The sequence below is a fragment of the Elaeis guineensis genome, chromosome 12, assembly GCF_000442705.2.
Source record: "Elaeis guineensis isolate ETL-2024a chromosome 12, EG11, whole genome shotgun sequence".
NCBI lineage: Eukaryota > Viridiplantae > Streptophyta > Magnoliopsida > Arecales > Arecaceae > Elaeis > Elaeis guineensis.
In genome coordinates this window covers 19280453-19308369 of record NC_026004.2, presented here as the reverse complement: position 1 = coordinate 19308369, position 27917 = coordinate 19280453, and the positions used below count along the sequence as shown (strand labels likewise).

Here is a 27917-nt window from a genome sequence, read left to right as displayed (position 1 = left end):
AATCGGGTAAGATAGACCGTACCATGTTATGGGGGTTCGAGGTCATTCGCTCGTCACAAAGAGCACAAGGTAGGTAATTTTTAATTTTTAATTAGCATATAATTCTCTAGTTATTTAAAAAATTTTTAATTAATTTTCAAATTACAGAGAGATGCTGAGAGTGGGGAGCTTCCTGGTAGGGTCGATATCTACAAGCGGATCCACCAGCGACGGTCAGGGGAGTGGACGACGGGGAGCCAGGAGCTCTTTATAAATTTTTTTAATTATTTTTTTATTTTCAATCTAATTTTTATTATAAAATTAAAATAGCTATAACTTTAATTTTCAGGACCGTATGACAGACATGAGATCCTAGCCTACCCCTGAGGACTCGATCGCACTTACAGATGATGAGATCTGTGATCGGATGCTTGGCACTAGACCCCGTTATGTTAGGGGTCTAGAGTATGGGATCACTACTCCCTCATCCTCATGGTCATCTAGGGCTGACATCCATTCTGCGTGTGAGGCTCGACTGACGGAGGTGCAGAGGCAGGCTGTCGAAGATCGACAGCAAGCTACCGTGGATCGACAGCAAGCTGAGCAGTGAGCTTAGAAATTGGCTGCACGCGTCGACGAGTATCAGCAGCTCTAAATTCAGATGATGGAGTGGATGGCGTAGATGGAGTAGATGATATAGCTGATGAGGCAGCAGCAGGCCAGTCCGAGCTCTTTCGAGCGCTCTCCTTCCCCAGCTCGTTCTCCAGATGCCAACACTTGACGGCTTCTTGGTGTATTTTTTATTTTTATTTTAAATTTTTTATAATTTTAATTTAATATAATAAAATAATAAAATTTGTTTATCGATTTATTATATAAATTTTTTATTTTTATTTTTTATTTTTAATTTATAAAAAATATTATAGATATAAATTAAAAATATATATTCATATATTATTTTTTTAAAAAAATATATATTTAAATTATTAGCGAGGGAATTATTTTTGATGAAATATTGATTGTCAAAAATATTTTAGTACCATAATTTAATTTTTTTAATAAATATAAAATTATTAAAATTTTATATATAATTAATAATGGTGAAAAATTATTCATCGTAAATAATTATTAGCGACAGAAATATTCGTCAGAAATTATCATATTTACAATGTAAGTTTTTCATCGCTAATATTATTTAAATTTAATTTTTAAAAAAATTATTATTAAATTAATAGCGACGAAAAATTTTCATTACAAAAAATATTTTTTGTGATGCAAATTTCTCATCGCTAAAAGTTTTTAAAAATTTTATTTCAAAAAATATTTTAATTAAATTAATAGCGATGAAAATATTTTCGTCGCTATTAATTTTTTATTTATTAGCGACGTTATTATTCGTCGCAAATACTTTTTTTTATGATTAAAATTTTTCATCTAAAATATTTTAACGACGAAAATTATTCATCGCAGATAACTTTTATTAGCAACGAAATATTTTTTTCATCGTAAAATATTATCAACGATGTGATTATTTATAACTAAATATTAACGATAAAAATATATTATTAGTGATAAAAATTATTCATCACTAATGATCTATTTTGTTGTAGTGTCAGCGACAATCCAGACCGTTGGCTCTAAAAATGGAGCATTGCAAGAACATTCACTGTTAATAAATGCTATTTGTTCCCTAAGTATGGTGGGGTAATCTCCCCTCTTGGTAATTTCTTTTGGAGATTACCAGTGCTGAAGAAGATCAAGCTCTTTGCATGGCTGAGCTGCTTCGATAAAATACTGACAACTTCAAATCTCATGAAGAAGGAACTGGCATTGTCAGATCACTGTTCTCTCCGTGGTGAAAATAGAGAGATAATAGACCGTATCTTTCCACAGTGCAACTACTCCAAGATGTTCTAGTGATCACTCTTCAAAGACTTCAGAGTTCCTCAATTTCCTAAGAGGTACATGGAAGTATGGGATGCTTGGAGAAAGCATACAACCATCTCTTAACTTTTCCTTGCTATAGAAAGTTTTTTTGCCATCGGGTGTTGGTGTTTGCGGAGGGAACGCAACCAACGAAAATTCAGGTTTCAACCAAAAGCGGTTTAAGGCAACTTGGTAAATCTTACAAGGGATAGGAGCTCGCAAACATGGAGCTGGAGGGGACCATACGTCCGCAGGGATGGTGAACGACGCAACGAGCTTCTGGGGACCTTGTCTTCCAGTCGGTTATCGACTGTTCTTAGGTGGACAAAAACACTGTCTACTTTCCTTGTTTTAGTATAGGAGGGGAATTAATTTTGAGTGTCCGCATTTTTACTTGGGGTCTAGTTTTTTAGGTGCTTTGATAGGACTTCTTCATTACGTAAAAGTGCCCCATCTTTTCTTTTAAGTACTCTTTCTTGTGTAATACATTAAATTATCTAATGCAATTCTCATGACGGGGAAGTAACTTACTTCTTCCTTGTTTCTCTCAAAAAACAATCATTAATAACAATACGAAGCAGTCAATTAAATAAGTGTACCCAAGAACAACAGGACTTGTTCAACTATGACAAGACTTGCTCAACAAAAGCATACAAATCACAAAATGCCCTCCCCGATATATCAAAGGAAAAACAGGACATGTTCAACTATGATAAGATTCATTACAAATCCATGGAACAGTTCATCCCGATGTTTGTTGGCCTCGTGATGGTAGAGGATCCAAAGAGAACCCCGTCAAACGAAAGCAGGCAAAAAAAAAAAAAAGGCAAAACAAAAAATGAAAACAGATCGAAAGAGGGAGCGCAAGAAGCAACAACAAGAACATGCGGCTTATGGAAGTAACAGCAGCTATATAAGGTATGCTTATGTAAGCCTTCATAATGTCTTACTAATATTTGTGGACCATTCTTTATGACTTCAGACCCTGCCAATTATCTCTGTCGCTGCAGTCAATTTTTTTACAATATCTCCTGTATGCATTCGTTCTTTGGGTGATCTGTTGGAACATTGTAGCCCAACGCTAATCACTGAAATTAAGCACTCTAGTATCTTGTATCGTTTAGAGCTTTGTCGTACGTCATGGACAATTTCATACTCTTCCTTTCGTATCAATTGCGGATCTATGATGTTCATAATTTGAGTAGGAAAGGCCGTCTCAACAAATTGATGAAGATCTAGGCTTTCATTAAAGATTTCATCGGTGGGTCTCTTTCCAGTAAACATCTCCAAGAGAAGTATTCCATAGCTGTACACATCTCCTCGAGTTGATATTTCGCTTCCCAAACCGTACTCTGAGATTCATTTTCAAACAAGGTTATGTGTTTGTACAAACACTATGTCAAAAACATAATTAACCATTGAAGATAATGTTTCGCTAGGAAAACAAAACAAAGAAATGGATCATGTCTCCATGCCACCCAAAGATTATATTAGAAGCATACATTCACATCATAAGGTGGAAATATGTTGTAATATAATCAATGAGCCACATTATTTAACGCACGAGTGGATGTTCGAAAATGATCAAACTCAAACTCAAGAACCGGGAGTCCACACAATAGAAGCTTAATATCAATGGGACCATCATGAGTTAAATAAGATTTGCACATCGATTTTCAATTACATATAATTTGCAAATGGAGAATGCTGTATTAGATTCAAATATGAATAATGTTAAAACAACGGCAATGCCGCTTATATTTCTTTGTACCTGTTAGCTTTCTGTTTGCCTTTAGCTGCTCACCTGGAGAAAACTAGAAAATGAAAAGTAGAAAAATTGTGCGTGCAGTCTCACCTGGAGCAATATATCCAACTGATCCTTTAATTGCCACCAAGCTTGCAGATATGGAGAATGAGTTAGTAGATTCAGAGAGAAACTTTGCCAGCCCGAAGTCACTCACATGGGCAGCCATGTCATCGTCCAGAAGAATGTTGCTCGGCTTGAGATCACAATGAACTATTGGCACTGGGCTATGATGATGAAGGTAATCCAGTGCAGAAGCCACATCAATGGCTACGCTCACTCTCTGTTCTAAATTCAAAATCCTCATCGAGAATCGCTCATTCAGTTTTGGATGCAACCATTGTTCCAGGCTTCCATTCTCCATAAATTCAAGAACCAATGCTTTGAAATCATTACCTCTAAAATCAACACCAGAGCACGCAGTTATGATTTTGACCAGGTTCCGATGACGGATGCTCCTCAAGGCCTCACATTCAGCTATGAAACTCCTTGAAGCCCCCTCCTGCTGAAGGTTCAGTATCTTTATAGCAACCATCTTTTCATCATCCCACTCCATGACCCCTTTATATACGGAACCAAAGCTCCCAACACCAATCAGATTTGCTGAAGAAAACCCATCAGTTGCTTTGACAAATTCGGCGTAGGAGACTCTAATAAGTTCTGTTCTCAAGGTAGCCATGGATGGATGTCTCTTTCTTGATTTTTGTGTCGAGTAAAGTAAAATGAAGAAGAGAATCAAAGTCAAACCTAGAACTCCACTGGCAACTGTGATGATCACTGCCGAGATAGCAGCTCTGTGTTTTGTCCCATTTGGTTGGGCAGAGGAACAGGGTGGTAGGTGCAGTTCAGGGATGCCACCGCAGATCTTTGGATTCCCAATGAGTGAAAATGCACTCATATTTGCAAAGACCCCGTCTAACGGAACCTCGCCTTCAAAGCTGTTGAAAGAGAGATTTAGAAATTGGAGCGAGTGAAATATTTGGAGATATCCTGGTACATGCCCCGATAGGTTGTTGCTTGAGAGGTCCAGAAGTTGAAGGCCTTTTAGATTGCCCAATGATGTCGGGATGATCCCTTCAAAAACATTACCACTCATATCGAGGTTTGCAAGGACCACGCATTTGCCAATGCTATCTGGGATTTCACCATACAATCTATTCTCAGAAATATCGAGGTTATTGACATTTATCAGGTTGCCAATTTCGGAAGGTAGGAGCCCATGTAATGCATTGTGTGATAAGTATAGGCCTAAGGATAGAGAAGGCAGGCTAAGAATCTCTATGGGTATAGTGCCTGTAAGCTGATTGTCAGAGAGAGAGAGAGACTGCAAGTTCTTGCAGTTTCCAAGCCGGGTTGGAATGCTTCCACTCAATTTGTTTCCGTGCAGATCGAGCCAATTCAATTGACTAATGTTTCCGAGTGAAGGTGGAATTCGGCCGAGAAAATTGTTGTGAGACATATTCAGTACATGCAGTGCATTAAGATTTCCAAGAGAGGCAGGAATATTACCTGTGAGAAGGTTTGAATCCATGCCAAGTACCATCAGGTTTTTCAGGTTCCCTATATTTGAAGGAAGGCTTCCAGATATCTGGTTATTGGAAAAAATAAGGACCTGGATATCTGTGGAGAGGTTGGATATGGAATTGGGTAACACACCAGCGAGATTATTGTTGCCGATTAGTAGACATGTCAATTTGCTGCAGTTGGTTAGAGCAGTGAGGAAGCTCCAATCATTGGCCTCCCTGGCTGCTAGTTGGTTCCCAAAAAGTCTCAAGGCTGACAGGTTCTGTAAGTTTCCAAGGTTGCATGGGATTTCTCCACGGAGATTGTTCATTTGGAGCTGAATGTAATACAGCCCAGAAGCATTAGATAATGAAGAAGGGATACGTCCGGTGAACTGATTGAAGGCCATGTCGAGCCAACTGAGGTGGGGAAGAGTGCTGCCTATGTCAGATGGGATAGTCCCTCTGAGACTATTATATCCCACACTCAAATCCTCGATACTTGAGAGATTGTATAGACAGGGAGGAATCAAGCTTGATAACTGGTTTAGTCCTACAGCGAGGACAATAAGAGAGGGTAGACGGCATAAGGAAGATGGAATGGCTCCCGACAGGGTGTTCGCTGCAAGACGAATATTGGCGGCAGAGGACAGGTTCCCTAACCAAGGAGGGATGCCGCCTGTAATCCTGTTGCTGGACAGGCGGAGGGATTCCAAAGAGGAGAGGTTGGTGAAAGATGTTGGGATGCCGTTGAGAAGGTTCTTATGTAGGTCAAGTGTAATTAGCTGTCTGCAGTTTCCAAGACTGGATGGAATTTGTCCTTCCAGAGAATTCAGGCTTAGATTGAGATATCGCAGCCGATGCACAAGGCCAAGCTCTTGTGGAATGGATCCTTTGAGTTCGTTTTCTTGGAGACTCAGTCTGCGGAGGAATGTGAGGTTGGCTATGGATGGTGATATGGTGCCAGCTAGGCCAAGAGAGGGTAAGTCCAGAGCAATGACCCTCTGAGGGTGCCGACTGCCACACGTGACACCTTTCCACTGGCAGAAATGAAGCGACTTGTTGTCCCAGGAGGACAGAGCCCCAAATGGATCATTATATATATTAGACTTGAATGAAATGAGAGCCAAGTGGTCACTCCCGCTTCTGCTGTTATTCCTGGCCACCAAGGAGGTTGCACTGCTGGTGATGGCAGGAAATTGGGGAGATGGGATCAAAATATGACATAAGAGTAGAAGAGTGGCATGCATGAGACAGGACCACCAAGATGACCTCTTTGAGTTGCAGAGACAACCCATGTACACTAGGAAGTTGAGAGGAAAAGAATGAATAAGATAACTTGGGGGAAGCTTAATTTGGATGACCTTCTAAGAGCTAGCATGCAGACTTTATAATAGGATTTCTTGGCCGGTTGATGATTGGAGGAGTCTCTATTTAGTCAGGCTTAGCGAGCGTTGTGGGTCTCTAAAAAATAAACTGAGGAAAGATGAATGAAATTACCTGCCAGCTGGGATTCTAGCGGAAGGAATTTCTGCCGCACATCCATGCACAATGATTGAGCGTGAATCATGGAAGAACCAAAGAAAGAAGCAGTAGTCTTGCCGGCTCATGTACGTTTTCGGTGCACGGTCTGGTCCCATAATTGCATCGCATGCATCCTTTCAAACTTGAAGTTTTTAATGTCACAAATACTTGGACGCAAGAAACATAATTATTCATTATATGTATATCAATAAACATATGCGTAGACATGGAAGATACAGATGTGTTTTCGTGTCTGATTTTTAGATGATTCCTCCGTTGGATTTTTGTTTTTCTGGAACACCTGACATCTGTCACCTATCTCATGTCCAGCTTGCATTAACCAAATGCTCGCTTAATAGAAATCTCATTCTTGTTTTAAGAAATTCAGAAATCTCATTCAAAGAATTCGATCCCATATGGTGAGTTTGTAATGCTAGTGCTGAGTATTTCTTTGAGAGATAAGGGACGGCACAGGACATTATTTTCAGGCAGAAGTCTTTTCTTTTTTTTATTTCTTTTTTTTTTTCGGGTAGCAAAGAGAAGCTTCATTTATATTGTACTGAAAGATACATGGAAGTAACAAAAATAGGTTGCTGTATACACAAAGGAGAAACCCTTATGCAAGGATAATCTTTTGACTGGAGTCTTTTGACTGACTTGCTGTGGAATAATCAGTGAGAGCTGATACCAACCCCAAGGGACGAAAGCACGTCTTCAAGACTTACCATCGAAGCGGGTCTTCCACGCAGAAAGTTCTTGGACTACTGATTGGTTGCTCACGCGGAGGACATCCTCATGGCAGAAAAGTTAAACAGAAGACAAACAAATGGATGATGATCCATTTGATTAAGCCCGAGAGGACCCATCGTTATCGTCTTGGACAGGCGTCGAAATATCAGATTCGTCACTTTCAACAATTTAACCGGCTGATATTACTACTTTAACATGCGCTAAATCTCGCCCTGTCCCCTTCCCAACGTTTCAACCACGGTACCCCTTCCGCACGTTTCAACCACGATACTAAAAAAATGCTGCAGGATGCTGTACATGATTCGACATCATCCACCTTAAGATGGATGGCCACACATGTATGTTAGAAAAAAATTAAGAAGAAATTTATAAATTTCAAAAATATTTGATAGTTTGAATAGCCATCCATTATTCATAATGGATGGTACCTAACCATGTACAATACTCTACGGTATTTTTTGAGTATCATTAAAAATCTCATTCCTTCAACCATATGATCATTGATATCGTGCTCGAACAATGACAACTGCATGCACAACATTCACACGTGCCAGCGATCAAGGCCACTGAACAATTTGTTGGAACCCAATCGCAAACACAAGTTTCTATGCAAGATTAGCCGACTTGGAGCCATCCCCTCCACGTGATGTCACATCTTATGTATAAGTACAACTCGATAGTTATATAAAAATATATTATAAATCATGTATTATCATAAATCTATCATGAATATCACCTGCGATTTCATCTGATTTATTATTCACATCTCATTAACATGATTCAAGTCAATAATTATCTTTCAGTTTTCCACTAATCATGTTCACACTTCGGCCTATAACTAGCAAACCATAATCCATACTTCGATTTATGGTAGCAAACCAAAATATCCATATTTTGACCTACAATAATAAATCAAGATATCCGTCCTTCGACCCACGATGGCAAATCTAGATAACCATGTTTCGACCCACGGCGGCAAATCAGAATGTTATGGTTCAGCTAAAATATCACAATCCGACCCGTGACTGACAGTCCACATCATCATTAGTCTAAATCCTCTTACATGATTAATAAATCATTCAATAATTTCAAATTATATCTTTTGCTCCATTTCAAAATAGCCAACATCTTATACCAAACAATCAACAAATGATACATATATATAATAAAGAACCATATGCTTATATATTCGTATCAATGATCATACTCTAATGATAATCATTTGGCACAAAATCAAAAATCATCGCATATAATAAAAAATATATACACATACATACAAATGATCATATAAAAGGATCATTATCTCTATCTATTTCAGACTCAAGCACAGCAATTGATCAACTTCTTGATGAATGAACCCTAAGATATAATGTTCCACTCGACATCTTTACATAATCAATGTCAACATAAAAGACATAGACGGTTACGGACAGTGAAAATATTAAGATAGCACTATAGGTCTATGACTCTTCCCAAAGTCAATCGAATAATCTAGATTTACCTAGATTTTGGATCCTCCACTAATCCATAAAGCATCCAGAGAGATAAAGGAAATGGAAAGAGAGAGAGAGTAGAAGAAAGAGAAAATAAAGAGAGAGAAAAAAAGAATGATTTATTATTTTTTTCTTTTCTCCTCTATCTTTCTCTAGTTTTCTTCTCTTCTTCTCGTGAAAGGGGAAAAAGAAAGATCTCAAGCCGACCACCTTTCATGGCAGCAGTGACCCCAATGACTCGACGATAGTGGCTTTAACCTGGACTGCCCGATCATGGCCATGTCTCACGACGATGGTTGTCCTAGTGGAAGAAAAAAAAAATAAGAATAGGAGAAGGCTCAATCCGGAGCTAATGGCTCGTCAAAGATTTTCTAGGATTCAGAAAAAAACCGAATAAATCCCATGGATTTCATGGGTGGTTTGAGTAAAGATTAGGGCAATACTTAGAGGAAAAAGGGAGGAAAATTTATAGGCTGCATCCTAAGGCTTTCATTAGAGTCCTATGAGCCTTCTAGGACTCTTCTTCTCCATCAAAATGGAAGAAGCGGATGACTCTGATCTTGAGTCTTCCTCCCTCGTGTTAGGCATATGAGCAGTGGTCTGGGTAGCCATTCAAGGCCCATCTTTGTTGGACCAGGCCCATATGGAACGGGCCCTTACATGCAGCAACTCTACACATGATGCCTTAATCAACACCTGTGCAGAGGAATAAATGAACCACAATCTCATCAACAACCACCTACTAACATGCAGGAGTGCGTCCTGCTTGATAGTCAGATTGCATGGCACCAGCTAGCCGAAAGAGGAAAAAAAATCTTTGGGCAAGAAGACTGAAAAGAACAGGATAAACTAAACATGATCAACAGAGGATGCAGTAGCATAGTAGAAATTTCAGCCAAGCATCAACTTTCAGAGTCGCTCACTCCGAACTAATTGTACAGGTACCAGCAATCATATTTATACGACAATATATCTGACATAACGAAGCAAGAGCTCACAACCCCCACCCCACCACCCTTGGGGGGAGGAAAAAAAAAACCAAGAAAAAGAAAAGAAAAAACAAACAAAAAACATAAAACCAACCAACCAACCAAACATACATCAAATGCATCATCAGATAGCCGGTCCAGATTCATCATATATCCTGAAAGATGCAAAAACAATATCCTGAAAGAACATCTAAAAGCACTTCCTGTGAACAATGGCCGGTCCAGATTCATCATATTCTGCCTTTGATATCCACATCTGAAATGCATTTAGTATAAAAGGGCAAGCAAAGAAAACCATCAGAAGATAAGGAGAATAAGGCACCAAGGCAGATCCAAAATGGGGGAGAAAAGACAAATGATGATGGTTTACCTGCTAGAATGTGCTGAGAGAAGCCAAGATGGAACCTCCAATCCACACACTATACTTCCTTTCAGGTGGTGCCACCACCTTGATCTTCATGCTGCTAGGAGCAAGTGCAGTGATCTCTTTGCTCATACGGTCAGCAATGCCCGGGAGCATAGTGGACCCTCCACTAAGCACAATGTTCCCATACAAGTCCTTCCTGATATCTACGTCACACTTCATGAAAGAATTGTAGGTAGTCTCATGGATACCAGGGGTTTCCATACCAATGAGAGCAGGCTGGAAGAGCACCTCAGGGCACCTGAATCGCTCCGCCCCAATGGTGATGACCTGGCCATCAGGTAGCTCATAGCTTTTCTCAACTGCCGAGCTGCTCTTGGCAGTCTCGAGCTCTTGCACATAATCAAGGGCTACATGAGCAAGCTTCTCTTTAATGTCACGAACAATTTCCCGCTCGGCTGTGGTAGTGAAGGAGTACCCCCTCTCAGTCAAAATCTTCACCAAAGCATCCGTCAGATCTCTACCAGCAAGATCAAGCCGTAAGACAGTATGTGGAAGTGCATATCCCTCATAGATCGCGTCACGCCCCGGCCCAAATTGGGTCCAGAATCAGCCACGGCCCATAAAAAAAAAAAAAAAAATAGAAAACAGGGGAGGGAGTCTTCCTCCTCCATTCACCGGCTCCCTTCACCGGCTCCCAATCGGAGTCGGAGACAAGCTCCCTCCGGCCCTATTTAAGGAGGAGATCCCTCCTCTCTCCTTTCCATCAAAAATCTCGGGGCAAAACGGCGGCAATCGCCGGAAATTCCTCACGGAGACCCATCACTGTGACGTCCAATTTCTCGTCGGAAAAGCTTCGTCGGAGACGGAGGTAAGCCTCCTCCCCTTCCTCTCTTCTCCCCCTTTATTCCCATGCCGATGTGCATGCTCGCCGGCGACCGGAGTCGCTGGATTTTGTTGCGGAAGTAATCTTCATTTTTTGACCGTTTCCCTTTGATTCCGACGCCAGTGGTTACCGCCAACCACCGGTTTGATCTCCTCTTGCCGCTGGATCACCTCTCCTTCGGCCGCCGACCATCCCCGCACCGGCTGCGCCACCGGCCGGCCAACCAATGAGGGGATCAAAGATCCCCTGTTTCGGTCAAAAACAAGCCTGCGGGAAGAAAAGAAAAGAAGAAGGAAGAAGAAGAAGAAGGAAAAGAAAAAGAAAAAGAAAAGAAGAAGGAAAAGAAAAGAAAAAGAAAAGGAAAAAGAGAAAAAAAAATAAAAAAGAAGAAGAAGAAGAAGAGAGAGAATTTTCCTCTTCCTCCTTTCTCTCTCTTTCCTCTATCCTCTCTCTACCTTCTCTCTCTAGATGCTCTCTCTAGATCTTTCTCTCTTTTTGTGGATTTTATCTCTCTAGAATCTTTCTACTCTCTCTCTCTGACTGCATCACGGACCCTAGGATAAATTTGAAATAAAAATATGATGATTTGAGATTGCTTCGAAATTCGTGCAGTAGATCTGATCCCAGTCCGATTCTATTTGAAATTTGTAACACTTGATTTATATTAAGTCACCCTGATAGGACCTTTGATGATCTCGATCATGATTGCCTCATCTGAAGGAAACAAAAATTTCTCTCTCTAGAATTTTCTCTCTCTTCATGAATTTTTTTTCTCTAGAAGTCTTATGGATCAGTGGAGGATCCTGATACATAGACAAGTCCTAATTTTGGTTAATCCTAAAGAGAGATCCTCGATTTGTATTTTAGGATCGATTATCGGTAATTTCTCTATATGTGATTTTTATATTTGATCAGGGTTATGAAGAGATACGATTGTCTGCACATGATATCGAGTGAAATATTTTGTTAAAAAAATTTATAAATCAAAGAAGAACATTGATTTCTGTGCTTGGATCTGTCACCGATAAAGGTAAGAATCCCTGTACATGATCATCGTTATATATGTTATTTACCGTTGGTTTTATCTCATTGATTTTGCATCGTTGGATTTGAGATCGATGAATTTGTTATATCTGAGATACTGTTATTTATTTATGTGATTTTGAGCATGAGTATGTTATATCAATTCATATGTATCAGCGATTAATGGCATGATTATATGGGTATGACATATTTATTACACTGCAAAATTTGAATTGATTAATGAAGTCAAATATTATAGTTTCATGAAAAATAAAGAGAAAGAGAAATATGGTTTGGACTGGCCTTATCATGTGGAATAGCTTGCCAGGAGCTTATGCCTGGGACAGCCCCCACAGGCTTATGTGTGGAAGAATATGATCCGAAAAAGATCATGAAGAATCTGATCCGAGAAAGATCATGAATGATTTGATTCGAGAAAGATCATGGCCACTTTGATCCGAGAAAGATCATGAATATTTCGATCTGAGGAAGATCACAGAAATCGATCCGAATAAAAGATTGTCGCATGATCCTGGTAGTCCAAAGCCAAAGCCAAAAAGAAAGAATTAAAGATGATGTGATAATAGAAAAAAATAGAAAGATAAGATATGAAACAATCATTGAATAAAATTATTTCACTTATTAATATATGATAGTGCATCTCTTTTGATAAAACAGATAATCTATAAATGTTGCAGCATTCTGGACAGTGAACATCGACTTTTATGTGTTATTTCTTATCTTTATTTTCAGATTATATTATTATATTGGTGTGATATGGGAATTCTTACTGGGCTGTAAAGCTCACACCTCCCTTTATCTTTCTTTTTTTCTCAGAGTTACAGGATGCTTATGATTGGCTATGGCCTGGATTTACGGGTGAGCAGAAGGATAAATAAGAGTGTCATAGTATCTGATCAGAGAATTGAAGAAATTTAATTTGTACCTATACAAGATTTTACAAATTATTGCTGAAATTAATTGTTATGGATGTTAAGGTTGTAACGATTTAATTTGGCCTTGCATATTCTTTAGGGCTTGCTCTAAGGAGTGTGCGGCCATCACGTATCCGACCCGGGTCCAGAATCAGCCACGGCCCATAAAAAAAATAGAAAACAGGGGAGAAGACTCCTAGAGGGAGTCTTCTTCCTCCGTTCATCGGCTCCCAATCAGAGTCGGAGACAAGCTCCCTCCGGCCCTATTTAAGGAGGAGATCCCTCCTCTCTCCTTTCCATCGAAAATCTCGGGGCAAAACGGCGGCAATCGTCGGAAATTCTTCACGGAGACCCATCACTGTGACGTCCAATTTCTCGTCGGAAAAGATTCGCCGACGACGGAGGTAAACCTCCTCCCCTTCCTCTCTTCTCCCCCTTCCTTCCCGTATCGATGTGCATGCTCGTCGGCGACCGGAGTCGCTGGATTTTGTTGCGGAAGTAATCTTCATTTTTTGACCGTTTCCCTTTGATTCCGACGCCGGTGGTCACCGCCGACCACCAATTTGATCTCCTCTTGCCGTCGGATCACCTCTCCTTCGACCGCCGACCATCCCCGCACCGACTGCACCACCGGCTGGCCAACCAATGAGGGGATCAAAGATCCCCTGTTTCGGTCAAAAACAAGCCTGCGGGAAGAAAAGAAAAGAAGAAGGAAGAAGAAGAAGAAGGAAAAGAAAAAGAAAAAGAAAAGAAGAAGGAAAAGAAAAGAAAAAGAAAAGGAAAAAGAGAAAAAAAAATAAAAAAGAAGAAGAAGAAGAAGAGAGAGAATTTTCCTCTCCCTCCTTTCTCTCTCTTTCCTCTCTCCTCTCTCTACCTTCTCTCTCTACTATTTCTCTCTCTAGATTCTCTCTCTAGATCTTTCTCTCTTTTTGTGGATTTTATCTCTCTAGAATCTTTCTACTCTCTCTCTCTGACTGCATCACGGACCCTAGGATAAATTTGAAATAAAAATATGATGATTTGAGATTGCTCCAAAATTCGTGCAGTAGATCTGATCCCAGTCCGATTCTATTTGAAATTTGTAACACTTGATTTATATTAAGTCACCCTGATAGGACCTTTGATGATCTCGATCATGATTGCCTCATCTGAAGGATACGAAGATTTCTCTCTCTACAATTTTCTCTCTCTTCATGGATTTTTTCTCTCTAGAAATCTTATGGATCAGTGGAGGATCCTGATACATAGACAAGTCCTAATTTTGGTTAATCCTAAAGAGAGGTCGTCGATTTGTGTTTTAGGATCGATTATCGGTAATTTCTTTATATGTGATTTTTATATTTGATCAGGGTTATGAAGAGATACGATTGTCTGCACATGATATCGAGTGAAATATTTTGTTAAAGAAATTCATAAATCAAAGAAGAACATTGATTTCTGTGCTTGGATCTGTCACCGGTAAAGGTAAGAATCCCTGTACATGATCATCGTTATATATGTTATTTACCGTTGGTTTTATCTCATTGATTTTGCATCATTGGATTTGAGATCGATGAATTTGTTATATCTGAGACACTGTTATTTATTTATGTGATTTTGAGCATGAGTATGTTATATCAATTCATATGTATCAGCGATTGATGGCATAATTATATGGGTATGACATATTTATTACACTGCAAAATTTGAATTGATTAATGAAGTCAAATATTATAGTTTCATAAAAAATAAAGAGAAAGAGAAATATGGTTTGGACTGGCCTTGTCATGTGAAATAGCTTGCCAGGAGCTTATGCCTGGGACAGCCCCCACAGGCTTGTGTGGAAGAATATGATCCGAGAAAGATCTTGAAGAATCTGATCCGAGAAAGATCATGAATGATTTGATTCGAGAAAGATCATGGCCACTTTGATCCGAGAAAGATCATAAATATTTCGATCCGAAGAAGATCACAGAAGTCGATCTGAATAAAAGATCGTCGCATGATCCTGGTAGTCCAAAGCCAAAGCCAAAAAGAAAGGATTAAAGATGATGTGATAATAGAAAAAAATAGAAAGATAAGACATGAAACAATCGTTGAATAAAATTATTTCACTTATTAATATATGATAATGCATCTCTTTTGATAAAACAGATAATCTATAAATGTTGCAGTATTCTGGATAGTGAACATCGACTTTTATGTGTTATTGCTTATCTTTATTTTCAGATTATATTATTATATTGGTGTGATATGGAAATTCTTACTGGGCTGTAAAGCTCACACCCCCCTTTATCTTTCTTTTCTTCTCAGAGTTACAGGATGCTTATGATTGGCTATGGCATGGATTTACGGGTGAGCAGAAGGATAAATAAGAGTGTCATAGTATCTAATCAGAGAATTGAAGAAATTTAATTTGTACCTATACAAGATTTTACGAATTATTGCTGAAATTAATTGTTATGGATGTTAAGGTTGTAACGATTTAATTTGGCCTTGTATATTCTTTAGGGCTTGCTCTAAGGAGTATGCGGCCATCACGTATCTGACCCGGATGTTGGGTTCGGGGCGTGACAGAATGGTATTAGAGCTTAGGTTATGATCATTCGAGATTACGATATAAATGATTAGGATGAGATAGAATAATATCAGAGCTTAGGTTTAAGATTACCAGAGATTATGAAAAGATATTAAAACTTTATATAATATCTGTAGGATGTGACAGAGTGGCATCTGAGCTTAGAGGTTAGGTTACGTTTAATTGGAGACAATGATACAAGTGATTAGGATATGATAGAACAGTACTAGAGCCCAAGTTTAAGGTCACTAGGGATTGTCATATAAATGATATCAAAACTTGAGATTATAATCGATAGAGTCAGAGTTTAAGGTTATAATCATTAAGGATATAATAGAATGATATTATAGTTTAGGTTATGATCATCAGAAAATATGATTTATGTGGTATTTGAGTTTAATATTATAATTATTCAGAATTATAATTTTAGTGATATCTGAACTTAGGTTATGATCATGAGGAACATGATAGATATAAGAGAAAAGATTCAATATTTAGATTTCGAATCAATAGATATTAAGATAAAATTTATGCATAAGTGGCATATGATATCTATAATAGAATTGACGAGTTATATCTTAGATTTCAATTAGTAAGGTTGACCTAAATATGAAAAGAGTTGACCTTGGAATGAAGTGGGAGGTATTGATAAGTTATGTTGAGTATACTAGAGGATTTTGGAATGTAAAACTTATATGATTGAAGATCATGATTTTTTTTTATTCCAATGATAATTGTCTGAGCATTATGAATTTTGGACTTATCAAAGAAAGTTAATTAGGGTATGGTCTAAGAAGAAATTTCATCATATGAGAGAGAAATATTTTTGAGCATTGAACCTATAAGAGGATCATATATGAAACTCAATCTTAGATGAAAAATATACTTGAATTTTTATTATGAGAATATGAGATACACATCTTGGTAAAATTTTTTTGGTTACTCAAAATATCATATTCTGAATATGATTTCTTGATCTTTCAAGTTGCATTGAATTTCAAGTCAATAGTTTATTTTTCTAAGTGGATCAAAAGTATTTTGATATTGTTGTTAAATTAAAGAAGAAAATTTATTTTGTCAGAGTATGATATACAGGTTATGATGAAATCCTTAATAATACGTATTACTATCTTTGGATTAGATTTTTTTTAATTTTTCTTGTGATTATTGAAGATGGTGAAGTGTATTAATTATTTAAGTCAAAGTTTGGATTTTTTTAAATTGAACTAAGACATCTTGCTAGTGTTAAATTTTGAATGACTTATACAAGGGACAGAATTTTGTATGGATTTATTGATTAATATTAAGGGTTGTGATGAAGGGAGCTCTATAAGAAATAATCAAGTTGACTCTACTTAAGGATGTTGGCTTGAATTCTTCTAGTTTGTCAAGTTAGAATTAATTTTTTTAAAAAAAGAAAGATTGATTTAGGAATTATCTAAATGATTGTAAGGTAAATCTAAGGTTAACTCCAATTGATTCTAGATATGTTGGATTCTTGAAGAGTGATGAAACTTATACAATAATTTCAAACATAGAAAGTGGATCAAGATTTAATATGCTATACCCGAAGGTAGTAAAGATAAAGAAACTTAAAATTTTGCCCTAAGTCTTATATGAAATTTGAAGGTTAGATCTATTCTGGATTGATCTAACATATAAGGATATTTTATCTTTGATAGACTTATATAATTTGGTAAGTTGAGATCAGAGTGTGCAGCAAAAGCGTGATGGTCTGAATTGATTAGAAATATTAATCTTTTAAATCAAAAGATATTATGATGAAATACATTAGTTGTAAATAAGGAAGAATTTTATTGATAATGAAAGGATGCTATAAATTTTGATCTAATCTGATCATAGCCGGATAATTTTTGTCAGTAGGTTGTTTCATTATAGATAATGCCAAGAAATTTTAGATATCTCAAGTTTATTAATAGCTTGATAGTTCTGATATTAGTTCAAATTTAGAATGTCCTGACATAGATCTCATATTTTTTTAAATTTAATATTGTTACTTGGACTGATATAGAAGATTGAGGTTTTCTTAAGATGAGAGTCTACATATAAAATTTATTGGAAGGTCAAGAGAAGAAAGAAATCGATAATCGTGAAGAGTGTCCAATGTTCGACCTTTCTTTATTTTTTTATCAAGGGTAGTCTGAGATAATTATGAATTTCGAGTAGAATGTATTAGACAAATAACGGTGGTATATTAATACAAGTCCAAAATATTACAGTTCTTCAAAAAGTTGAGAAATCAATAAGAGGAGATGAATTTGAAATTTCAAATAATTTTTGTTATAACAAGACCATGAGAAATAAATAATATATAAGATATTATTGTAAGCTTGAGAATGACATGAAGAATGTATACTTTGAAATATATCTCAAACAATATAACTTAATTTCGAAGATGAAATTATTTGAAGGGGGAGAATGTAACACCCCGGCCCAAATTAGGTCCAGAATCAGCCACGGCCCATAAAAAAAAAATAATAGAAAATAGGGGAGAAGACTCCCGGAGGGAGTCTTCTTCCTCCATTCACCGGCTCCCAATCGGAGTCGGAGACAAGCTCCCTCTAGCCCTATTTAAGGAAGAGATCCCTCCCCTCTCCTTTCCATCGAAAATCCCAGGGTAAAATGGCGGCAATCGCCAGAAATTCCTCACAGAGACCCATCACTGTGACGTCCAATTTCTCGTCAGAAAAGCTTCGCCGACGATGGAGGTAAGCCTCCTCCCCTTCCTCTCTTCTCCCCCTTCCTTCCCGTGCTGATGTGCATGCTCGCCGGCGACCGGAGTCGCTGGATTTTGTTGCAGAAGTAATCTTCATTTTTTGACCGTTTCCCTTTGATTCCGACGTCGGTGGTCACCGCCGACCACCAGTTTGATCTCCTCTTGCCGTCGGATCACCTCTCCTTCAGCCGCCAACCATCCCCGCGCCGACTGCACCGCCGGTCGGCCAACCAATGAGGGGATCAAAGATCCCCTGTTTCGATCAAAAACAAGCCTGTGGGAAGAAAAGAAAAGAAGAAGGAAGAAGAAGAAGGAAAAGAAAAAGAAAAAGAAAAGAAGAAGAAGGAAAAGAAAAGAAAAAGAAAAGGAAAAAGAAAAAAAAATAAAAAAGAAGAAGAAGAAGAAGAGAGAGAATTTTCCTCTCCCTCCTTTCTCTCTCTTTCCTCTCTCCTCTCTCTACCTTCTCTCTCTACAATTTCTCTCTCTGGATTCTCTCTCTAGAACTTTCTCTCTTTTTGTGGATTTTATCTCTCTAGAATCTTTCTACTCTCTCTCTTACTGTATCACGGATCCTAGGATAAATTTGAAATAAAAATATAATGATTTGAGATTGCTCCGAAATTCGTACAGTAGATCTGATCCCAATCCGATTCTATTTGAAATTTGTAACACTTGATTTATATTAAGTCACCCTGATAGGATCTTTGATGATCTCGATCATGATTGCCTCATCTGAAGGATACGAAAATTTCTCTCTCTACTTTCTCTCTCTAGAATTTTCTCTCTCTTCATGGATTTTTTCTCTCTAGAAGTCTTATGGATCAGTGGAGGATCCTGATACATAGACATGTCCTAATTTTGGTTAATCCTAAAGAGAGGTCCTCGATTTATGTTTTAGGATCGATTATCGGTAATTTCTCTATATGTGATTTTTATATTTGATCAGGGTTATGAAGAGATACGATTATCTGCACATGATATCGAGTAAAATATTTTGTTAAAAAAATTCATAAATCAAAGAAGAACATTGATTTCTGTGCTTGGATCTGTCACCGGTAAAGGTAAGAATCCCTGTACATGATCATCGTTATATATGTTATTTACCGTTGGTTTTATCTCATTGATTTTGCATCGTTGGATTTGAGATTGATGAATTTGTTATATCTGAGACACTGTTATTTATTTATGTGATTTTGAGCATGAGTATGTTATATCAATTCATATGTATCAGCGATTGATGGCATGATTATATGGTTATGACATATTTATTACACTGCAAAATTTGAATTGATTAATGAAGTCAAATATTATAGTTTCATGAAAAATAAAGAGAAAGAGAAATATGGTTTGGACTGGCCTTGTCATGTGAAATAGCTTGCCAGGAGCTTATGCCTGGGACAGCCCCCACAGGCTTATGTGTGGAATAATATGATCCGAGAAAGATCATGAAGAATCTGATCCGAGAAAGATCATGAATGATTTGATTCGAGAAAGATCATGGCCACTTTGATCCGAGAAAGATCATGAATATTTCGATCCGAGGAAGATCACAGAAATCGATCTGAATAAAAGATCGTCATATGATCCTGGTAGTCCAAAGCCAAAGCCAAAGCCAAAGCTAAAGCCAAAGCCAAAAAGAAAAGATTAAAGATGATGTGATAATAGAAAAAAATAGAAAGATAAGACATAAAACAATCGTTAAATAAAATTATTTCACTTATTAATATATGATAATGCATCTCTTTTGATAAAACAGATAATCTATAAATGTTGCAGTATTCTGGACAGTGAACATCAACTTTTATGTGTTATTGCTTATCTTTATTTTCATATTATATTATTATATTGGTGTGATATGGGAATTCTTACTAGGCTGTAAAGCTCACACCCCCCTTTATCTTTCTTTTCTTCTCAGAGTTACAGGATGCTTATGATTGGCTATGGCCTGGATTTACGGGTGAGCAGAAGGATAAATAAGAGTGTCATAGTATCTGATCAGAGAATTGAAGAAATTTAATTTGTACCTATACAAGATTTTACGAATTATTGCTGAAATTAATTGTTATGGATGTTAAGGTTGTAACGATTTAATTTGGCCTTGCATATTCTTTAGGGCTTGCTCTAAGGAGTGTACGGCCATCACGTATTCGACCCGGGTGTTGGGTTCAGGGCGTGACAGAAAACGCAGGGGGAACAGATGGGGCTGAAATGTATTGCCATTTGGTAAGCAATTTTTAACAAAAAAAAAATGAGCCTGAAAGTAATCTGTCAAGTTTTGACAGCGCGTTTTTCATTTCATCATCTGGACCATGATAGTCTCCGCAAGGCAAAAAATTCATTTCTTAAAACCAAGGAATTTCAATTTTGTCACATCTCGAATCCAACACCTATATCGGGTACGTGATGGCCACATACTCCTTAGAGCAAACCCTAAGAAATATGTAAGGCCTAAAATAATTCATTACAACCTCAACATCCATAATGTCTAATTTTAATAATAATTAGTAAAACTTGTATAATTACAAATTAAATTCTTTAAATTCTCTGATCAGATATCAATGACACTTTATCTATTCATCTGCTCACCCGCAAGTTCAAATCATAGTCAATAGAGCATCTATAACTTTGAGAAGAAAAAAAGAAATGGAGGGTGTGAGCTTTACAGCCCAGTAAGAATCCCACATATCTCACCAATATAATAATATAATCTGAAAATAAGAATAAGCAATAAAACATAAAATCTCATGTTCAATGTCCAGAATAATGTAAACATCCATAAATTATCTGTCTTGTCAAAAGAGATGCATTATCATATGTTAACGAGTGAAACACTTTTATTCAACATTTGTTTCATATCTTATCCTTTACTTCTTTTTTCATAATCACATGATCTTTAACCTTTTTCTTTCTAGCTTTGGACTAACTAAGACTATGCCTCAATCTTCATTCGATCAAATTTTCACTCATAAGCCTCTCAAGGTTGTCCCAGGCATAAGCTCCTGGCAGACTGTCCCAGGCATAAGCTCCTAGCCGGCTGATCCACATATAAGCCCATGGGACTGTCCCAAGCATAAGCTCCTGGCAAGCTGTCCCAAGCATAAGCTCCTGGCGGGCTGTCCCAGGTATAAGCTCCTGGCAAGTTGTCTCAGGCATAAGCTCCTGACCGGCTGTCCCACATAACGAAGCTAGTCCAAACCATATCTTTTTCATTTAATTGTTATATGTTGATTTCATCAAATCAATTCCAATTTACAGTGTGATTAAAATAGATATATCATGCTCATATAATCATGCCATCAATCTCTGATACATATATATTGACATAACATACTCATGCTCAAAATCAAATAACAGTATTTCAGATATAATAAATTCATCGATCTCAAATCCGACGAAGCAAAATGAATGATGCAAGACCAATAGTAAAATAGCATATATATATATAATGGTGATCATGTACAAGGATTCTTATCTTTACTGATGACTGATCCAAATACAAAAATCAATGTTCTTCTTTGATTTATGAACCTCTCTAACAAGATATTTCACTCGATATCTTATACAGACAATCGTATCTCTTCATGATCCTGATCAAATATAAAATCATATATAGAGAAATTATCGATAATCGATCCTAATAACATAAATCCAGGACTTCTTCTAGGATTAATCAAAATTAGGATTTGTCTAAGTATCTGGACCCTCCACTGGTCCACAAGACTTCTAGAGAGAAAAAATTCATGAAGAAAGAAAAAATTCTAGAGAAAAAAAGTAGAGAGAGAAAGTGGAGAGAGAATCTTCATATCTTTCAAATAAAGCAATGATGATCGAGATCATTAGCGGTCATATCAGAGTGACTCAATATAGATTAACTATGACCGATGTTATAAATTTCGAATAAGGATCGGATCGGGATCCAATCTACTGTACGAATTTCGAAGTGATTTCAGATCATCTTATTTTCATCTAAGATTTATCCTAGGATTCGTGATGAAATCAGAGAGAGAGAAAGACCCTAGAGAGAGAAAATCTGGAGAGAAAGTAGAGAGAGAATCTAGAGAGAGAAATTGGAGAGAGAAAGATAGAGAGAGGGGAGAGGAAAGAGAGAGAAAAGAAAGAGAGAAAATTCTCTCTTTCCTTCTTCTTTTTTTTTTTTCTTTTTCTCTTTCTCTTTTTCTTTTTTTGTCTTCTTTTTTCTTTTTCTTTTTCTTTTTCTTTTTCCTTTCCTTTTCTTCTTCTTCTTTCTTTTCTTGTTTCTCTTCCCGACCGAACAGAGGACGGACCGAGGGGGGCTCGATGGCTCGGCTCCGACGAAGGGCAGCAACATGGCCGGATGTCCGGCAGCAGGTGGAGGCGGCGGTGGAGCAAGGGATGGTCGGCGGCAAGGTTTGGCCAGCGAGAAATCAAGAAGAGATCAGAAAAACAGGGGACCACCGCTTTTTCTTTTGTTTTTTGGTCATTGGCCGATCACCGGCAGCCAAGACCCTCAAGAAAGAGGGATAGAGAGATGAAGTCCTATCCTACGGGTGAGATGCCGTAGACGGCACACCGGTGGTCGGAAAAGAGGAGGAAAAGTGTTCGGCCAAACAGAACAAAACAGGGGTTCACCTTTTCATGAATTTTCCGACTATCCCGACGGCCGGCGAGGGTGCACGAAGCCTTGTAAAGGAAGGGAAGGAAGAGAGGAAGGAGGGTTGGGGCTTACCTCAAACTCCGATGAGATCTCTAGTGAGAATTTGAGGCAAACACGAGAAGAGCATGGACGGCTTCAACGAAAAAATCCGAAAGGAAGAAGAGGAAGAAACTAGTGCTCGTCCTGGCCGACCATGGAGGAGGAAGGGAAGATTTTATAGATGTCTTCCTAGGGTTCCTAGTGGTCCTAGGAGTCCGTATTCTAATCGGCAAGAGGAGGAAGAAGAAGACTCCTGTTGGGAGTCTTCTCATTCCATTTTTTTTTTTTAGGCGGGCTTAGTGGACCTAAATCTAGATGGGCTTGATCAAGGGTCCAATAGGCTGGGTTATTACTGGTTTCTCCAAGAAAACCATAACTGAATGAAGGCATGGCACTAAATACCGCATCAGAGAGATTCGGATCCTAATAAGTTAGTCTAGTTCTGGCTGAGAAGGAAGATAAAACGGTAGCAAACAGATTGCTGTTTTCCTAAATTTGATCACAAATTGAAACACCAGAAAATTACCATAAATCTAATGATCCCTGAAAATGATGAATGTAAAACAAAGAGAGAGAATCAGAGCTTAATGAAGCAACCAGAAGGTTAACTCGTGGTGACCAAGGTAGCAATAACAAAAGAGAGGAAAAATTTGATGCCATGTCTTTTGGCAAATAATCTTGACTAGTTCTTGGATGAAAGAATATACAAACATTCAAAAAACCTTTGATTACCCACATACCAATATATCACAACTAAACAGAATAATCTAAAAATTGGAAGAAACAGAAAAACTATGTCGAAGTACCTTGACAGAGGAGGTTCAATAACCTAACATTCAAATAAAGAATATAAATAAACATACTTGTTGTACGTCCGCTGGCATAAAGGGAGAGGACAGCTTGAATAGCAACATACATGGCAGGAACATTAAACGTCTCAAACATTATTTGTGTCATCTTTTCCCTGTTGGCCTTTGGATTCAGAGGGGCTTCTGTGAGAAGAACTGGATGTTCTTCAGGTGCTACATGGAGCTCATTGTAGAATGTATGATGCCAGATCTTCTCCATATCATCCCAATTACCGACAATTCCATGCTCAATAGGGTATTTCAAAGTCAGTATACCTCTCTTGGACTGGGCCTCATCACCAACATATGCATCTTTCTGTCCCATCCCAACCATGACACCAGTGTGGCGGGGCCGACCAACAATACTTGGAAAAAGCCCGGGGAGCATCATCTCCAGCAAATCCAACTTATTGCAAAGGATTCAGGGCATTTTAGTTAAATACAATACACTATATGAAAACATTAAATGCAACTTCCTACATTCTTTCCTAAATATCAGCCCTACAGTATGATACCAAACATATTTCACCCTTCACCATCCCCGTTCCATTGTCACAGACAAGGGGTTGAATGTCCTCGGCATCAGCCATACTTTATGTAAAACCTGCACACAGCCTATCCATGACAAGGTCAGAAGTTAAATAATGCCCGACAACTTTAAGCAGGTAATGGTGGTAAGATGGAAATCTTGCAACAAGAAAGGGGGATGCAAAGAAACTTCTCAATGCTGGTCTACAGGAAATTATGAAGAAGAAGAATATCCTAAATTCAAATAAATAAAATACATCTCTAGCAAGAATCTGTCACGCCCCGAACCCAACACCCGGATCGAATACGTGATGGCCGCACACTCCTTAAAGCAAGCCCTAAAGAATATGCTAGGCCAAATTAAATCATTACAACTTTATCAACCATAATAATTTATTTCAACAATAATTCATAAAACCTTGCATAATTATAATTTAAATTTCTTCAATTCTCTGATCAGATACTATGACACTTTTACCTATCCTTCTGCTCACCCGTAAATCCAGGCCATAGCCAATCATAAGCATCCTGTAACTCTGAGAAGAAAAAGAAAGATGAAGGAGTGTGAGCTTTACAGCCTAGTAAAAATTCTCATATCACACCAATATAATAATATAATCTAAAAATAAAGATAAGCAATAACACATAAAAGTCGATGTTCACTGTCCAGAAAACTGCAAATATTTATAGATTATCTGTTTTATCAAAAGAGATGCATCATAATATATTAAATAAGTGAAACAATTTTATTCAACGATTGTTTCATGTCTTATCTTTCCACTTTCTTCTATTATCACATCATCTTTAATCCTTTTCTTTTTGGTTTTGGCTTTGGCTTTGGCTTTGGCTTTGGCTTTGGACTACCAGGATCATGCGACGATTTTTTATTCGGATCGATTTCTATGATCTTCCTCGGATCGAAATATTCATGATCTTTCTCGGATCAAAGTGGCCATGATCTTTTTCGGATCAAATCATTCATGATCTTTCTCGGATCAGATTCTTCATGATCTTTCTCGGATCATATTCTTCCACATATAAGCCTATGGGGGCTGTCCCAGGCATAAGCTCCTGGCAGGCTATTCCACGTGACAAGGCCAGTCCAAACCATATTTTTCTTTCTTTTCATTTTCATTAAATTATGATATTTAACTTCATTAATCAATTCATCTTTTGCATGTAATAAATATGTCATACACATAATCATGCCATCAATCGCTGATACATATGTATTGATATAGCATACTCATGCTAAAAATCATATAAATAAATAACAGTGTCTCAGATATAACAAATTCATCGATCTCAAATCCAACGATGCAAAATCAATGAGATAAAACCAACGGTAAAATAACATATATAATGATGATCATGTACAGGGATTCTTACCTTTACTGGTGACTGATCCAAGCACAGAATCAATGTTCTTCTTTGATTTATGAATTTCTTTAACAAAATATTCCATTCGATATCACATGCAGACAATCATCTCTTTTTAACCCTGATCAATATAAAAATTACATATAGAGAAATTACCGATAATCGATCCTAATAATACAAATCGAGGATCTCTCTAAGGATTAACCAAAATTAGGATTTATCTAAGTATCTGGATCCTCCACTGATCCATAAGACTTCTAGAGAGAGAAAATTCATGAAGAGAGAGAAAATTCTAGAGAGAGAAAGTAGAGAGAGAAAATAGAGAGAGAATCTTCGTATCCTTCCGATGAGGCACTCATGATCGAGACCATCAGAGGTCCTATCAGGGTGACTCAATATGAATCAAGTGTTACAAATTTCGAATAGGATTGAACTGGGATCAGATCTACCGCACGTATTTTGGAGCAATCTCGGATCATCTTATTTTCATCTCAAGTTTATCCTAGAGTCCGTGATGTAGTCAGAGAGAGAGTATAAAGATTCTAGAGAGATAAAATCCACAAAAAAAAGAGAGAGAAAATAGAGAGAGAATCTAGAGAGAGAAACTGGAGAGAGAAGGTAGAGAAAGGAGAGAGGAAAGAGAGAGAAAGGAGGGAGAGAAAAATTCTCTCTCTTCTTCTTCTTTTTATTTTATTTTTTTATTTTTGTTTTCTTTTCTTTTCTTTTTCCTTTTTCTCTTTTTCCTTTTCTTTTTCTTTTTCTTTTTCTTTTTCTTTTTCTTTTTCTTTTCTTCTTCTTCTTATTTTCTTCTTCTTCCCGCGGCCTCCCTTGGGATGAAACAAGGGGAGGACCAGAGAGGGTTCGGTGGCTCGACTCCGACAAAGGCGGCAGCTTCGTCGGAGGTCCGGCAGCAGGTGGAGGCGGCGGTGGAGCAATGGACGGCCGGCAGCAAGGTTCGGCCGGCAAAATCAAGGAAAAAATTCAGAAAACAGGAGATTTCTTTTGTGACTGATTTTTGGCAAAGTCGGTGGCCGGCAGCGAGGCCTTGGGTCAGGGGAGAAAGGGAAGAGGGAGAGGAAGAAGGGGAGGGGCTTACCTCGAGCTCCGGCAGTGTCTCCGTTTCCAATTTTCGGTGAGCACGGGTCTAAGAAAATCGGTAAAACGAGAAAGAAAGAGGGAGGAAGAAGAGAGGAGGCCGGGCTCTGGGATCCTTTGGAGGGAGGGGAGAAGGGGATTTATAGGGAATCCTTGGAGTCCTAGAACTCTTCTCCAATCGGGATTCATCGGAGAAGAAGACTCCCTTTGGGAGTCTCCTTCCGTTTCCCCTCTTTTTTTTTTTTATGGGCCGTGGCTGATTCTGGGCCCAATTTTGGGCCGGGATGTTACATTCTCCCCCCTTCAAATAATTTCATCCTCGAAATTAAATTATGTTGTTTGAGATATATTTCAAAGTATACATTCTTCATGTCATTCTCAAGCTTACAATAATATCTTTTATTTCTCATGATCTTGTTATAACAAAATTATTTGAAATCTCAAACTCATCCCTTCTTATTGATTTCTCAACTTTTTGAAGAACTGTAATATTTTAGACTTGTATTAATATACCACCATTATTTGTCTAATACATTCCACTCAAATTCATAATTATCTCAGACTACCCTTGATAAAAAAATAAATAAAGGTCAAACATCGGTCACTCTTCATAATCATCGATTTCTTTCTTCTCTTGACCTTCCAACAAATTTTATATGTAGACTCTCATCTTAAGAAAACCTCAATCTTCTATATCAGTTCAAGTAACAATATTAAATTTAAAAAAATATGAGATCTATGTCAGAACATTCTAAGTTTGAACTAATATCAGAACTATCAAGCTGTTAATAAACTTGAGATATCTAAAATTTCTTGGCATTATCTACAATGAAGCAAACTACTGACAAAATTATCCGGCTATGATCAGATTAGATCAAAATTTATAGTATCCTTTCATTATCAATAAAATTCTTCCTTATTTGCA

At 37.7% G+C, this 27917-nt stretch overlaps 2 protein-coding genes across 2 annotated transcripts; both read right to left on the bottom strand.

Annotated features, from left to right (window-relative positions):
* Window positions 1-2641: 2641 nt before the first annotated feature.
* Window positions 2642-6524, bottom strand: LOC140852784 (uncharacterized). Its single transcript, XM_073246290.1, has 2 exons — window positions 3761-6524; window positions 2642-3257 (listed from the first exon to the last, which is right to left on the bottom strand). Exons 1-2 carry the CDS (start codon window positions 6507-6509, stop codon window positions 2884-2886), a joined length of 3123 nt encoding a protein of 1040 aa, XP_073102391.1. The 5' UTR covers window positions 6510-6524; the 3' UTR covers window positions 2642-2883.
* Window positions 6525-10340: 3816 nt separating this feature from the next.
* On the bottom strand, window positions 10341-24579 carry LOC140852822 (actin-2-like). The gene is made up of 3 exons (XM_073246381.1): window positions 24505-24579; window positions 24005-24395; window positions 10341-10930 (listed from the first exon to the last, which is right to left on the bottom strand). The coding sequence occupies exons 1-3, from the start codon at window positions 24577-24579 to the stop codon at window positions 10341-10343; spliced, it is 1056 nt and encodes a 351-aa protein (XP_073102482.1).
* Between the last annotated feature and the right edge of the window lie 3338 nt (window positions 24580-27917).